Here is a 13,944-nt window from a genome sequence, read left to right as displayed (position 1 = left end):
TTTAATTTACATATTCTTAATTAAGAACAGTATAGCGATATAATTCGCTATGCATTCGAACCACAGAAAATTATATGTATCGAATTATATTTCCTGTTTGTGGGTCGTATATTTATACACGTCTGTAGCTTAGTAAGAAGAGAGTACACATTGAAGCGTTTGTGACTCAACATGATTTCAGCGTCAACTTTCCTTGCCTTGCTTTATTTTACTTCAATAAACATTTGTGTGGTAATTATAAGGTTTTATAGCAGCTTTTTTTATTAACATGTGATGATTAACCAATTTTATTTCAGGGTTCCACCGAGTGCATCTCGAAGAGACAGGTAAGAGAACGCTTTAATAGAGAAGTGATTAGAGCATTGTTTTATTCTGCAATCTCTTCAGCAAACGGAACTGGCTCTATGTTGCGAGATCGAGGAATTCATACCACGTCACATTCGAACAAAATGCCAAGAAAAGGCTGCCGCTCATCACAATCCGGGTTCAAATTCGTATGATATGGTAAATGAGTGTTCAAACAATGTGTTTTCCCATTACTAATTGATTGCCACTTTTTTGTTTGCGTCCACATAGTGCCTGATGCAATGTGTGTTTGAGGAATTGGGTGCCATTGATGGCTACGAGGTGCATCTGGAAATGCTCTACCCGGTAACGGATAGTTTTCCCGTTGATTATCGCCAAGCGGTACGCTTAGCGATCGATAAGTGCAATGAAAGGATGCAAAACATCCAGAGAGATAAACCCAAACAATGTCAACAGTGTGAAGAACAGTGTCCAATAGTTGGGCAACAGGTGGCGAGGTGTTTGGATGCGGTCACTTACAACAATTGTCCCATTTCTCGGTGGAGAGCTAGTACAGCTTGCAACAAGGTACGACGGAATGTTCCGTTCTGTTGATGTTATTGTAGCAGTTATGATGAATAAAGCCATTTTTCTGTACTTCATGTACCGAAAATGTATTTCAACATGTTTAGCAAACGTAGCTTTTATGAACTATATCTAAAATCTTTCAATAAACACGATTTGTTTCTATTCTGGTGCTCACTTTAAGTGCGAACAAAGTTGAACATTAAATGTTTTCGACAATAGGAAATTGTCGAGGTCTTCCTAATTCTAATTCTGATTCTAATTACTACCTTTATTTTTAACGAACACATAAAATTAGGAGCGTCGATAAGTCCAATTAACAATTTAAAAAGAACATATCTAGAATAATTTCCCATTTTCTTCCCGGACTGATGCACTGATGCATATTTAAGGCCAATAAGGCCAAGATTTGAGGTCAAAATAACATTGATTATGATGATTAGAAATAGCGAAAAACTAAAGCTCAAATAACTTATAATCAACTTTTTGACTGTAATAAACCGATTTTAAACGCTTAGATTACAAATGACGAATGGGACAAAAACAGGCGGAAGATCTTTTCAGTCACGCTTCTTATCGGTAAGCATCGGACATGCCATGCGGATTGACATTAACGTGTCACTTCGGCCCAATGTGGCTCTATAAAACAGGCACACGAAGGCAGCTTGAAGCGTAATATTATTGTGGCTATTTGGTTGAGCGTTGAAACTTTAACAGAGTCATTCATTCCAGCGATGGGTTCGATGAAGTATTGTATGGTTCTGTTTGTCTTTCTCGGATGCACTATGGTGAGTATTGGTTGCAGAACCCTGCAAAGGTTAGTAAACATGTGATTGAAATGATTATTTTCTCTAGCCATTCATTAGCGCCGATGCGGACTGTGAGAATTTGAAGGATAGGGTAAGAATGGAAAGATAAGATATTTGGTGAATTGTTTTTTCCATTAACAACCATTTTCCTGGTTCTGATGAATACAGCGCGATGAATTGGATCAGTGCTGCCAGGTTGAAAAAATTATCTCACTGAATGATGCGGACGATTGCTCTTCCGCTGCAGACGAAGCTTCCCAACCGCATGAGAAAATGATGGTATGATTTTTTATCCTTTTTAAACATAAAGTGTTCCTATAAATTATATTTTAAAAAATGTCTACTTCTTCAAAGTGTTCAGTCCAGTGTAAGATGCAGTCACTTGGATTGACAAACGGTGACGATATCGTGCAGGAAAAGGTTATGGAGTTCGTGGATCGGTTGGAAGACGGGTGGAAGGATACAGCGAAGGACATCGCCACCAAGTGTATTGAAGTGATCACGGGCATGAAAACGAAGATGCAAGAACAAGGAAAAGGGCACGATATGAAATGCTCACCCGTGAGTGGATTTTTCCTCATGTGTCTTATGAAAAACACCTTTAACCAGTGTCCGGCTGACAAGTGGAATAGCTGTGAGTTGATGTTTTTTTTACAGAAAACGTCGATCATCTATGGCTCATTTTTATTTCCATTTATTTATCCATTCCATCAGCAAGCTTCTGCGAAAAAGTTAAGAACGGTGAATGCGCCCCAAAACGTCCCGGAAATTAAAAGGTGATACAGGTGACGGAGAATCACATTACAAGTGAATTCATCGATTACATTTATAACGAACATGTAGATTCAAATAAAAGCAACTCGCATATGAATATGTTCCTTGCTGTTTGTTTGTAAAATTTCACCCCGTAAACAGTTGGAGAGTTCTCGCAGGTATTGTAACGCAAAATAGTTATATCGGCATGGATGGCTTTATATCCGTCATCAAAGCGCCCATCGCCTACTTGTGATGTCATTGCATATCCACCGGCTTACAGCACGTGCCCTGTTTTATCAATCACACGATCGATCATGAACATCAATTGCTGGTCACACTGTAATTGCTGATAAACCGGTAGCGTTAGTTGCACTTTTTAACAATCGCAAAAAACAGATCTAAATTCACACCATTTCCGGCCACGGAAGTATAGAAAAAGATGCAGTTCATTAGCGTTTGGCGCTTAGTGGCGTAAAAATGCATCCGACTGCCCTTGGACGAGTTTGTTCACTAGTGGTGATTGCACTTATTCAGGTTATACGCAAGTTTTATCAACATGCGCGGATGGTAAAGTGTCGTTTGTTTGGTAAATTTAGTTCATTGTGTCTTTCGCAGGTATTTGCCATAGTGGACTTCAACTTCGATGATGATCCGGTAAGTAGTTAATGAATGAAAGCAAATTTAGCTAAAAAACAAAACAAAATCAATCTTATACAAGCAACGTAAACTGTTTGAAGTAATATTGTTCAAGAAAAGAAAAGAGTAACGCTAGCGAAGCGTTACGCGTGCTTGCGCCTGAAAGTATGCAATCAGTGTTACAATTTCTGTTATTCGATGTAGTTTTTCACGACTGGGGGAAAATAAATTAATCTTTAAAAAAGTCACTGAAGCATTTGTAAAAAATAGTTGTAATTTATGCTAAAAATGACGAAATTTCTCTATCACATTTATCAGTAATGAAAGATTTAAATCTCCTTCCAGAACTCTGATGTACAGTGGTGCTGCATGGTGGAGCACTCGTTTCCCCAGGAACCGTATCGTGCATGCAACGAGCAGTACAAAAATTCCACCGAAAACAAAGAAACGCTCATGGTACGATCACCCTCCCCGGATATGGACCATTTTTAACCCAACCGTTCAAACCCACTACCTTCTAGTGTATTCATCAGTGCTACTACAATGCGATCGGCATGTTTTCCAATGGGGAAAAACTTGAAATAGACAAGTATATCGAGTACAAGGACAGCCTCGATGCAGCGCTGCAGGAACCATTTACCTTTGCGCTAGCGATTTGTGTAAAGATTACGAATAATCTGATGAAGCGCTTGGCGGCAAGTGCAGTGAAAATGCGATGCAGTCCCATCCCTTACCTGTTCAACCGCTGCTTGTTGGACGTAGATATGGTAAACTGTCCAAAAGATCGGTGGCTAAACTGTGAGCATGCGAACGGAACTGTCGTCAGCCAGTGAATAATAATGGTTGCTTTTTGTTCACTTTTTACTTCCAGCAAGTTTTTGCGATGAATTGACGAAGAGAATAAAGGCAAAGTACGGTGAGGGCGTGCTGTACAAATCATCGCAGTAATGGGAACAACAAGAACAAGTGAAAAACCTTCAAAATGATAAAAAAGAACACACCAATAATTTCCCACAGAACACCACAAATGCGGCACGCGAGAATAACAAACTATGTAACGCGTTGAGTTTCAATTTAACGCAGCGCTTGTTTTTTTTTTTTTTTGCTTCTTTAGCATAAAAATGGGATGGTATAGAAATTGAATTGCTTCTGTGTGTCGGTGCGAAGCATTGAACTGAATTAGATTAATTTTATTATTTTCTTTTTGTTTGAGAAATTCATTGACAATAAAAAAAAAACCTGCTGGGCGTATTGTGTTTTGAGTGTGTTCCACAAAAATCTATCGTTATCTGCCGTTCATTCACCATCAGTCGAGCGCCCTACGCAGTTGCACAGTGCCACCGCAATGGTGCCACATCAACGGATAGTCTGCCATTTTGGGCATGAATTGCTGTTGGTTTTACTGCTAACGTTGGCGATGTGCGATGCATTTCCTTCGAACACCGACACACAGTCGTTGGTAAATTGCAATCAACCTCCATTGGAAGCGGTAAGTAGGTTCTGATGGCGATAGAAGCAGCAGTAGGGAGTTTTATCTAATCGAGATTAAATTTGGATTCGAAGCATCCCAAAGACTGCTGCCAATTGCCATCTCTTATCGATGAGGAACTTCTTCGAAACTGCAAGAATCTGTATGGCGGAGAACCGCTTCAGCGTACGTTGATTTACGAACGGGGCAAGGTGAGTTCTGGAGGTCTTCTCTGTAAGGTTGCTCAGAGTTGGGCTCACCTCAATTTAATGATGTTTTGTTTTGTTCATAGTGCTTTGTAGAGTGTGCCCTCAACGCCACCGGAACGCTGGTGAATGGTGTGCTCGATCAGGCAAAGATATTGCACGTCATCTTGACGGCTACACAGAACGATCCAGCCGTACTGCAGTTGTTCCAAGGAAACGTGCTGCAGTGTGTGCAGCAAGTGACGGCTAATGGCATTGAGCAGGTTCCGGCGCCAGGGTGCAACAAGCTGGGCGTAGATTTTGTGGGATGTATCAACATTAGAAACTTTTTGGTAAGCAATATCAGTGGATGCAATTCGGCCAGTGATTTCCATCGGAATCCTCTTCCAGAACTGTCCACCACACGTTTGGAGTAACAGTGCGCAGTGCAACAGCTTACGGGCGTTCATTCTACAGTGTCCGCAACCATTCTAGCGACGGCCATGCTTTAATTCTTCAAACAGTTTATTAAAGTAGCTTTATGTATAAAACAAACAGAAAAAAAACCTAAACTCATCCCCCCCTGAAGTGACATTGAGGACATTGTGGTCCACGCCACCTCAATCTTCCCGCGGTGTCATCTTAAACTTCAGCGCACCTTCGGGTGCGTACATGAACGTGACCTCGTAGTTCAACGGTTTGTGGTGGTACTCGAGCTTGAACGAACGCAACAGCTTCGCCAGCAGTATTTGCATCTCCAAGTCGGCAAATCGCCGGCCAAGACACATGCGCGCACCGTAACCGTACGGTAGCGACGCGAACGGATGCAGCTGATCGCCGGAACCACCCTGGGCCGGCTTAAGCCAACGTTCCGGCTTGAAGCGCTGCGCATCGGACACGTACTCTTCCATCGTGCCGAGGACTAGATTCGGAAACACGCACTGCACCTGCAATATGGATGTCGAGAACGCGATGGTTAGTGGATTAACTTCATGGTCGAACGAACCCCCGTTCGTACCCCTTTCGGAATCCGGTAGCCACAGATGACGGTGTCCTCCTGGAGTGTACGCCCGTTGCCAATGACGGTACTGTACACCCGCAGCACCTCCTTGATAAATGCCTTCAGGTAGTGTGCCTGATCGAGCAGCTGGATTGTGAGCGGTGTCTTCGGATCCGGTATGAGCCGCTTCAGTTCTTCGTACAGTTTCTGCTGCTCCGCTGGACGGGTCGCGAGTTGGTACAGAATCGAACAGACGGCCATGGAAATCTGAAGAAGGAGAGCAACCATCAAGTATCTCGCCGTGCTACTAAACTTCCCGACAGAACCGTTCTTACCGTATCAATCCCAACTAGAATCAAATCAAGCGCCATCACAACGGCCAGCTTTTCGTCGTTCTCACTCTTGATGACACGTTCCAGCAACGAGGGCTCTCCGTCCAGCGCACGGCCCTCGTTCAGCTTCATCCTCTGGGTGGCATTTTTGATGTACTTCATGCAGATTCTGTCAATAAAAGTTTGGCTTAGTACCGCCTCCAACCCGCCGGCATTCGTTACTCACTTCACGAAGTAGTCCATGTTGCTGACATACTTATACCAGACGGGCGTTGGGAAGTAGCGCCAGTACGGTGCCTTCAGCTCGAGCGTGGCCACGTTGCGCAGCGCAAACTTGGCCGCATTGATGATCTGCTGCGGTTCCGATTTCGGATCCAGGTTCGGTTCCAGGCAGCCGAGCCGGGTATCGAGTGCCACCAGGCCGATACACTCTAGCGACCATTTGTGGATCTCGTTGTCGAAATCGTCCGGCAGCTCTTGCCGATCGTCTAGCAACTGCTGACACCGGTCGATGAACTCCTCTGTCACCTGCTCGAGAGGAGACACGTACCGGCGGACGGTGGACAGCTGAAGGACCGGTTTTTGGACGCGTGAACGAAACTCACGCCACGGTTCGCCGTGACTGTAAGTGGAGAGCAAACAAAGTCGCGTTAGGTAGGAGATTTGCCGCTGGCAGTAATCGCGATCTAAGAAGGCGCTGTGGATCCTTATGGAGCTGAATCAAATGTAATTCTATTCCTTGGTACAATGAAGCTTAAGAGACTAATTGCTGGATATTTCTGGCTTTCTGGCAACGTTTAGTTTTCCCACGAGTACCACTTGCCCGGTGAGAATGATTCATCTGAGTAATATGTAGCCCCAGAGGACTAATTAAAACAAAGATTAACTCATCCGGGCTATAAACGGACGACGATTTCTCCACGATGAATTGTACCTTAATTGCTCCCCATTGCATCACATCCTAACCTTCCTTTGCGCGTATCTTTACCAAGAAAACAACTCCATCCGCAACTTACACTCCAACGACACCGGGAAGATCGCCGAAGAAGTCTTTCCGCAGCTCGCTCTTGTACTTCACCAGGCTGGGCATCGATGGTCGGAACGGTGTTGGGCCCTCGTTTCGGTACACCTGCGTCGGAAAATGGATAAACCGGCAAAATGTCACACCCATCAACAACGCTTCAACGCTTCCGCTGGTCGATCGTTCCCTTCTTACCTTCTCGATTTCGTCACAGTCGTACACGAACAGCAGATCCGGACGACCGATCAATCCTCCGAGGCGTACGATACGTCCGTAGTGACGGTGCAGCAGGAACGATATCATCGCCACATCCGATATTTTGTACTGGCCGATGATGGGGAAAACGCTACACGGCAAGGGCAAGAGGCAAGAGGAAGAGGTTTCGATGTGAAAATTATGTGAAAATGGGCCACCCCCGCAAGTGCGGGCGCTTTCGATCGTATGGTTTCGTGGCGAGCAATTCATTGCTCACAAACACAGAGTAATGCACGATGCAAACGCTTGGGCAAACTGATTCCCTTGAGTCTTGAGCCTGATTTCCCAGTGTTTGGTGGTAGCTAATGAGCCGTTTAAAACAAGCGCCCGCCGAGAGTGATATGGGCAAAATGCTTGCAAAACACCCAGCTCCATTATGACAGCAAGCAAACAAATCAATTTTAATTCGAGTTAAGGCAAGGTGTCTGATGTAAGGTGAAGTTTCAGAAACATAACAAAGATAAATAGGTAAAATAAAAGGTAATAATAGGTAAAATAAATTAACTAATCCAAAACGAATATCAGATAAAAGTAAAAACATGTAAAAACAGATAAAAAGAGAAACGTGAAACATAAAAATGAATAAAAAATGTATAAACTAGCTTTAGAAAACTTTTTTCTTGCTTGATATATTTCATGCTTGACCATTTAAAACGGAAGTAATGTATAAAATAACACAGAAAAGAGAGAAAAAAAGAGCAGCTCTGAATCACAAAACAAAACAACAAAATAGACAACAACCGTCTTATTCTTCATGATTTTTTTATGCACCCTACAGTTTCTCAAGGTTCCTTTCCGTATCCAAACAAGTCTAATGATCTTTTAATGACTGATAAATGGCGCATAAATGGCGTATGTTTATAGAGGCCTATAGTAGAATAAAAAAGGGTGATGTATTAAGCATGTCTAGCTGGTTAAGGTATCTATTTTTAGAATCATTTTCCTTTCATTACTCCACCGTGTGATTCACATTCTCACAATAAAATAGTTAAATTTAAAATAATATCATCATATCTCACTCAACGCGATTATGCAAATAAGGCACAAAAAAGCTTCGGGGGTCTACAACCTTTTCACAAAAAGTGCCGTTGCTTGCAACCGGTAAATTGAGTAACGTACCTGACGGCATGTAATTTATCATACTAGACAAGAAGTTCTTTGATTTAATGCTGTTGACGGTACAAATGGTAGCTATCATTAATCAAAAGCTTGGGGAGCTCGCTACTGCGCGCTATTACTGCTTACTTTGGTGGGAGAGAATTATACTTTTCTCTTCTCATTGAAAGTTTGAGAATGATATTGAAGCTCTATAAAACGCGTCAATTCGAAGTGGACACTTTTCGAATAAAAATGCTTGATCTTTTCGTTAATTTTTGGCTGCCCGTTCTATCTGGTGCGATTGACGCAAAACCAAACACGATCGCCTGTGACGTCAATGCTACTATCCGTATCATAAAAATTCCCACCCAAGAAACCTGTTCCCACAAAAAGGAATCGCGACAGAAACGTCCCGAAACTTACCGCCAGGTGTTGCCCAGTATTGGCAGCGGCTTCGGTCCGGGCACTTCCGAGTAGGGCCGTGCATCTTCCAGCCGGATTGTGGTGCGTGTGGTGCCGGTCGTTTGTGGTTGGGCAACGTCGGCATCGTTCAGTGCCTCGACCAGATGGGGACAGGAAGCGGTCGAGTGTGCGTGACGGATCGGTCGGTCGGTGCTGCTGCATCGGATCTGTTGCCGCTGTCGCTGGAGCTGCACCGTCGGCCTTGGCTGGGTAACCGTCCGGACCGTCACCGTCAGCTCGCGTATTAATCGTTGCCGGGTGTGGTTCATTTTTGTTTGTTTGCAATTGCGAGACAAGAAACCGCCAGACGCAAAACTCACTACGTTTCACACACTATGTCTACACTCGAACACTCGTAAACCTATGCTGCTGGTGCGAGTTCGTGCGCTCCTGACTGGTGCTCCGGTCAACCAGCCGAACGGGAAGCTAGTTTTCTGACAGTGACAACAGTGGAATAGCAAAACATGAAACTGGTTTGAAAGATACGCACACACCTAAGGTGCTATAGCAAAGTTCGGCTTATTTCAATCGGTGGTCATCCGCAGTATACTATAATCTCGATCCAAGCAGCCCAGCACATATGGAGGATGCAAAGCTAGATTGTGACGGGGGATTTTTTTTCTTTTTGCTCGAATCCAATAACCACAGTAACCTTGAACTGCATATGCTGACGTGATGGTTATTTAACTCGCGAAAGATTCGGTTTTATTCAAACATTAGTTGAGCTGGAACTGTTGGATGATGGAACGTTGCAGTGTTAAGTGCCACTAATCAATTTAGCGTACAAGTCAGTTTTAGTTCATGTTTAAGTGATTAATAATTAGCTTGTATGCTACTTAGTTAGAGGTGTTGGAAATTTAGAAAATTGCTTTTAATAGAACACTTGACTAATTGCTTGATTTTCATAGTAATTCAATGGTTTAAACCTTCTCTAATCAGAAAATTATTACTGTTTTACTTTCTGGGAGATTTTCAACAGTCTTTAAGCACATACCCATAGATTGTAGCTATTGTCAGGTGTGTCTTTAAATTTTAAGCCTAATCAATGAACAACTAATGATGGCTAGTAAATCACTTGTACTTCTTTGGGGCTTTTCATAATACTATTTAAATGTTATTATTGCATCTGTCACTGTTTAATTATTCAATCTGAGGCTTAAAAGGCTTAAAAAATGTGCTCATGCTGCACATTAAACTCGAAAGGGCAACGAATGACACCGGACAACCACAATCCATAAATTCCGTTTAAACCATTCGAAAAGGGTCAGAGAGAAGAGCGTGAGCTTTTGATGACAGATTTTCATTAATGGTGAAGAACCTTAGTACATAATATAAAATGTGGATACTATATGTTATAATATTTACACTAGATGTTCAAAACTACACCTATCTTGGGTCAAAAGCCAGCACCGACAAGTAAATTGATGTTTAAATACCCGTTGGGGTGCTGGCTGATAAACCGGTCTTTCTTCAAACTGAGGAAACTTCTCTACTCAAAACGCTTGTCGCGACGAACGAAGCTGGGACTATATAGAACTTATATAGTTTAATAGTAAGTAATAAGATGTTACGGACTTTGTCCAATTAAATTTGAACTAGTGCTGTGCTTAAAGAATCTTCGGAGAAGAGTCAGTTTTACGGATTTTCAGTGAGAAGTCATTCAAATCACGAGATCGAAAAAGATTCATGAATCCTCATAGACTCATCCTCAGGACAAGGCTAAAGAGCGTTGTAAATGGGTAAATTCAACTATTAAACATCTTGTTTGTAATATATAGAAACTTAAAACAAATAAAACGTCAATTATGACTTCTTGGAGTTGCATTAGTTTGTAAGGATTTTGGAATGTTGAAGAGTTCATGAATATTTAATGAAATTCAGTGGCATTCAGGAAGATTAAAGATAAACAGTTCATTCAGATTCATGAATTCTAAACTATGAACTATGAACTAACTAACTAACTTCTATGAATCTTCTATACTGCTTGCGCATTTTAATCAATCGATAAACAACGCAGAGAGGGAACGTTTTATGTGGATGTGTTTGAGGATACGTGATAAAATTCGAAAACGCAACACATAGCGAATCGCTAACCAACCGCTCGACTCGGTGGTGTTGGTCAAAACAGATCGTTTCTTCACAGCTCGCGATCGTATCGCTTTCACCGACGCAATACGCCTCGCAGGTGATCGGAATTTGCAAGGGTCTTTCGGGGGGCGAACCGCTATCACAGGCCGAAGCATTTTTTTTTTCGTAAGTTCGATAGAAACTAAAATTGCCAACGCACGTAGATTGTGTGTACATTGGCTTAAATAAGAAAGAAGTTGAGGGCGGAAAGCCTTAGGGTAACATAATTTTCGTAAGCGATGTATTTTGCTTAAGTTTCGAATCTACTCGAATTGCTTCAAAATGGCAAGTTATTCAGTTGAATCGGCGAATTTTCACTCACTATTTCATGCTTCATTTCGCAAAACCTTTACGATCAGCTTCAAGTTAAGCAATGTTTTTTGCGGGTTTCTTACATACAACAGGGTACAACGACATCGACCGTATTGCATCACCGCGTATGGGTAACATTCTAAGATTTCTTCTCGCCACTGAAACAATCCGGTCGAGTCGTGTCTTCGGCACAGGCTGCACAACATTAGCAGCATCGAATGCTGTGCAATCGGCAGCACCACACGAAGATTGGCTACCCGTTTGCCTTTTCGATTAAGTCAAGGTTAGCCAGTCCGTCGAACGAATATCGTTGTGGCTGGTTTAAAACGTTCACCCCACACCACCGGGGCCACATCGACCGGTTCGGAAATGTGTTCGGTGTGGTGGTAAATCCCGTTGCTGGACCGATTAGGGGGTTAGCGTCTAAAGATTGCACTACGCAAGAAGCGTCCACATCGAGGACAGGTGTCATTGTTTCACGATAATGCACATGCATATGAGTGTCGCACAATGGCGCGGTTCCGCGGGGAGGTGGATTCAAACCAACAGTCAACCATACGGTACACCTTGGGCGGGAACCTTTTTACGCACAGCCAAGGGTGGAAAACAATTGTGCTCTAAAGTGTCTCCCGTATGGGCAACATCATTGCGGAACGTGATGAAGGCCGTCAACACCACGAGTCGAGTGGTATCTTGAAGGGTTTTTGCCTTTCGAATGAAAGCGATCGCTCGATTTGTCAAGCGTGTGTGGATGGAAGCATGTGTTAAAAATGGCTGCTCCATGCATATTATGTGTGGCTGTGAAATATTGATTGCTCTACCGGAACTCTATCGAATGTGTGAGAGCATTTACAAACCAAACCTCAGATTTTACCGAAGGGCTTTTGAATAAAATTGTTTACAAAGTTTTATTTGAAAAAAATGTTAAACAAAAACTGAGTCATAATGAGTTCGCCCAAATTTTCAATAACTTAAATTCAAAACAATCTTTTTCTCTTCTTTGCACAAGCTATTTGCATCTTTGAAGCGCATTTGGCGTGATAAGACTCGCCATCAGTAGTTCGGGAAGGTGCGAATTGGTTCGGTCAACATTTGCGAATATTCTTCCGTTCGATGGGGCAGAATGTAAACTTCGCACAAAAAAAAACCCAAGGTTAAAATCAGGAACTGCAAAACCCCGCACGATATGATCACATTACACAAGTGCGCTAACAAAATGTGTGAACAAAAACATATGCATTTTGCAGCAGGAAAGTGAACGCGGTTTGTGGTGTTTTGGGTTTCACTTTTTCGAGAAAATCTGCCACCCATCGTTCGCCATCGAAACGCACGAGGCCCGTGGAGTGTTTCGGCCGGACAACGATCGTCTGCTGCCACGTCTGCTGGCCGCCCCAAAAATCCGGCCGTGGGTTCATCTTCTTTGTGTTGAACACCGTTGCGTTAGAGATTTCACCAAGCTGTCAGTTCACCCGATTCGAGATGACCACTTCACTACCAGGCGGATTGTTTGATCGGTCAGCAATGCCAACCCTCTAAAGCACGGTCGCCACCATCATCACCACCACCACCAAGGAATATCTGAGCAAACACGAGTAAACACAGTGGGGTTTGGAATGTCAGCCCGTTAGGGTGTGTTCGAAGATCATTGCTTTTGATCATCGCGATGCGATCGCGATCTGGAATCGAACTGCCAGATGTGTCTTTACTGTCATAATCTTCATAAGTTTCGTCACAAATTCGCTAACGGTAAAACACTGAAGCACATCATAATTGTTTGACACCGGAACACTGCTTTTTGCTCAGTAGTTTTAAACACCAACCTTGACCTCGGTTTCACCGGAATAATGGCGCTTAACGATAAACCGAAACAAGTTTTTGCAACAAACGGCTCCAGGTCATTCTTCTCATGACACAATCTCAACAGCCGCGTTGCACATCGCCATTCATTCGTTAGCCTTTTTCCCATTCCACTTTGGAGGTCAGAGTAAAAGATGTGAACGAAACACACCATGAACGCGTACAATTCCAACGCGGCTGAACGCGTTTGCGTGCTGGTTAAGCCGAACAGAGGGAAAAGAAACCGATCGCCAAACGTTCCCCGCACATCTCTCGCCCATTCGCTGCTGGGGTGAATTAACCGGACCAAAAGCGAACCGCGAAACGATTCCAATCGATGTAACGGGGTACACACGCACTACTGCGATCGCTTCGAATTTCTCTTCGAATCCCCAGTGCCCAGTGCGGTGGGGTAGAAATGAATGGTTCAAAGAAGGGAAGGAAAATAAGCTCACACAACACAGCGGACGGATTACGGATCTTCGAACAGAACGAAAGACTTCAACGATCGAACGCACGAGAAACACTGACAGTTGGGAGTGCGAAGCGATCGGACTGTAGCTGCCCGAGTGTCGCGTTACGGTGGCCCCAATACGTGCGAACCGCAGGAGCGTGAGTGTACGGCGAATGAGAGCGCCCACGAGAGAGAGAGAGAGCGTAACGCTTTGCGAGAGACGTTAACCCTTGGTGGAAAGCGTGAAAAAAATAGGAAAATATAAATGGAAGATCGGAAACTTAATTCGTGGCGTGATATAAAATCTAGCTTTATCAATCCAG

General features: G+C 43.3%; 4 protein-coding genes across 4 annotated transcripts; 3 read left to right on the top strand and 1 right to left on the bottom strand.

Moving 5' to 3' along the window:
* The first annotated feature begins 1,604 nt into the window (after window positions 1–1,604).
* LOC128304346 (uncharacterized) lies at window positions 1,605–2,535 on the top strand. Its single transcript, XM_053041523.1, has 5 exons — window positions 1,605–1,658; window positions 1,726–1,770; window positions 1,848–1,958; window positions 2,034–2,313; window positions 2,394–2,535. Exons 1-5 carry the CDS (start codon window positions 1,605–1,607, stop codon window positions 2,450–2,452), a joined length of 549 nt encoding a protein of 182 aa, XP_052897483.1. The 3' UTR covers window positions 2,453–2,535.
* Window positions 2,536–2,912: 377 nt separating this feature from the next.
* On the top strand, window positions 2,913–4,019 carry LOC128302932 (uncharacterized). Its single transcript, XM_053039782.1, has 5 exons — window positions 2,913–2,969; window positions 3,051–3,089; window positions 3,417–3,527; window positions 3,593–3,869; window positions 3,943–4,019. The coding sequence occupies exons 1-5, from the start codon at window positions 2,913–2,915 to the stop codon at window positions 4,017–4,019; spliced, it is 561 nt and encodes a 186-aa protein (XP_052895742.1).
* Window positions 4,020–4,671: 652 nt separating this feature from the next.
* LOC128302931 (uncharacterized) lies at window positions 4,672–5,219 on the top strand. Its single transcript, XM_053039781.1, has 3 exons — window positions 4,672–4,725; window positions 4,832–5,077; window positions 5,136–5,219. Exons 1-3 carry the CDS (start codon window positions 4,672–4,674, stop codon window positions 5,217–5,219), a joined length of 384 nt encoding a protein of 127 aa, XP_052895741.1.
* Window positions 5,220–5,308: 89 nt separating this feature from the next.
* Window positions 5,309–13,672, bottom strand: LOC128305729 (probable cytochrome P450 301a1, mitochondrial). The gene is made up of 8 exons (XM_053043316.1): window positions 13,623–13,672; window positions 8,854–9,326; window positions 7,273–7,423; window positions 7,073–7,185; window positions 6,283–6,678; window positions 6,060–6,225; window positions 5,743–5,991; window positions 5,309–5,671 (listed from the first exon to the last, which is right to left on the bottom strand). The coding sequence occupies exons 2-8, from the start codon at window positions 9,159–9,161 to the stop codon at window positions 5,345–5,347; spliced, it is 1,710 nt and encodes a 569-aa protein (XP_052899276.1). The 5' UTR covers window positions 9,162–9,326; window positions 13,623–13,672; the 3' UTR covers window positions 5,309–5,344.
* Window positions 13,673–13,944: the final 272 nt, after the last annotated feature.

This window comes from Anopheles moucheti, chromosome 3 (genome assembly GCF_943734755.1).
Source record: "Anopheles moucheti chromosome 3, idAnoMoucSN_F20_07, whole genome shotgun sequence".
Classification (NCBI taxonomy): Eukaryota; Metazoa; Arthropoda; class Insecta; order Diptera; family Culicidae; genus Anopheles; species Anopheles moucheti.
This window is presented reverse-complemented; position numbering and strand designations above follow the sequence as displayed.

Coding starts and splice junctions, on each gene's coding strand:
- LOC128304346 (XM_053041523.1), top strand. CDS start 1,605: ATGGGTTCGATGAAGTATTGTATGGTTCTGTTTGTCTTTCTCGGATGC. Junction 1,771..1,847: donor GTGAGAATTTGAAGGATAGG/GTAAGAATGGAA, acceptor TGATGAATACAG/CGCGATGAATTGGATCAGTG. Junction 2,314..2,393: donor GGCTGACAAGTGGAATAGCT/GTGAGTTGATGT, acceptor CCATTCCATCAG/CAAGCTTCTGCGAAAAAGTT.
- LOC128302932 (XM_053039782.1), top strand. CDS start 2,913: ATGCATCCGACTGCCCTTGGACGAGTTTGTTCACTAGTGGTGATTGCA. Junction 2,970..3,050: donor TGGTGATTGCACTTATTCAG/GTTATACGCAAG, acceptor TGTCTTTCGCAG/GTATTTGCCATAGTGGACTT. Junction 3,870..3,942: donor AAAAGATCGGTGGCTAAACT/GTGAGCATGCGA, acceptor TTTTACTTCCAG/CAAGTTTTTGCGATGAATTG.
- LOC128302931 (XM_053039781.1), top strand. CDS start 4,672: ATGAGGAACTTCTTCGAAACTGCAAGAATCTGTATGGCGGAGAACCGC. Junction 4,726..4,831: donor TGGCGGAGAACCGCTTCAGC/GTACGTTGATTT, acceptor TTTTGTTCATAG/TGCTTTGTAGAGTGTGCCCT. Junction 5,078..5,135: donor TCAACATTAGAAACTTTTTG/GTAAGCAATATC, acceptor ATCCTCTTCCAG/AACTGTCCACCACACGTTTG.
- LOC128305729 (XM_053043316.1), bottom strand. CDS start 9,161: ATGAACCACACCCGGCAACGATTAATACGCGAGCTGACGGTGACGGTC. Junction 7,424..8,853: donor ATACTGGGCAACACCTGGCG/GTAAGTTTCGGG, acceptor CTTGCCGTGTAG/CGTTTTCCCCATCATCGGCC. Junction 7,186..7,272: donor ACTGTGACGAAATCGAGAAG/GTAAGAAGGGAA, acceptor TTTCCGACGCAG/GTGTACCGAAACGAGGGCCC.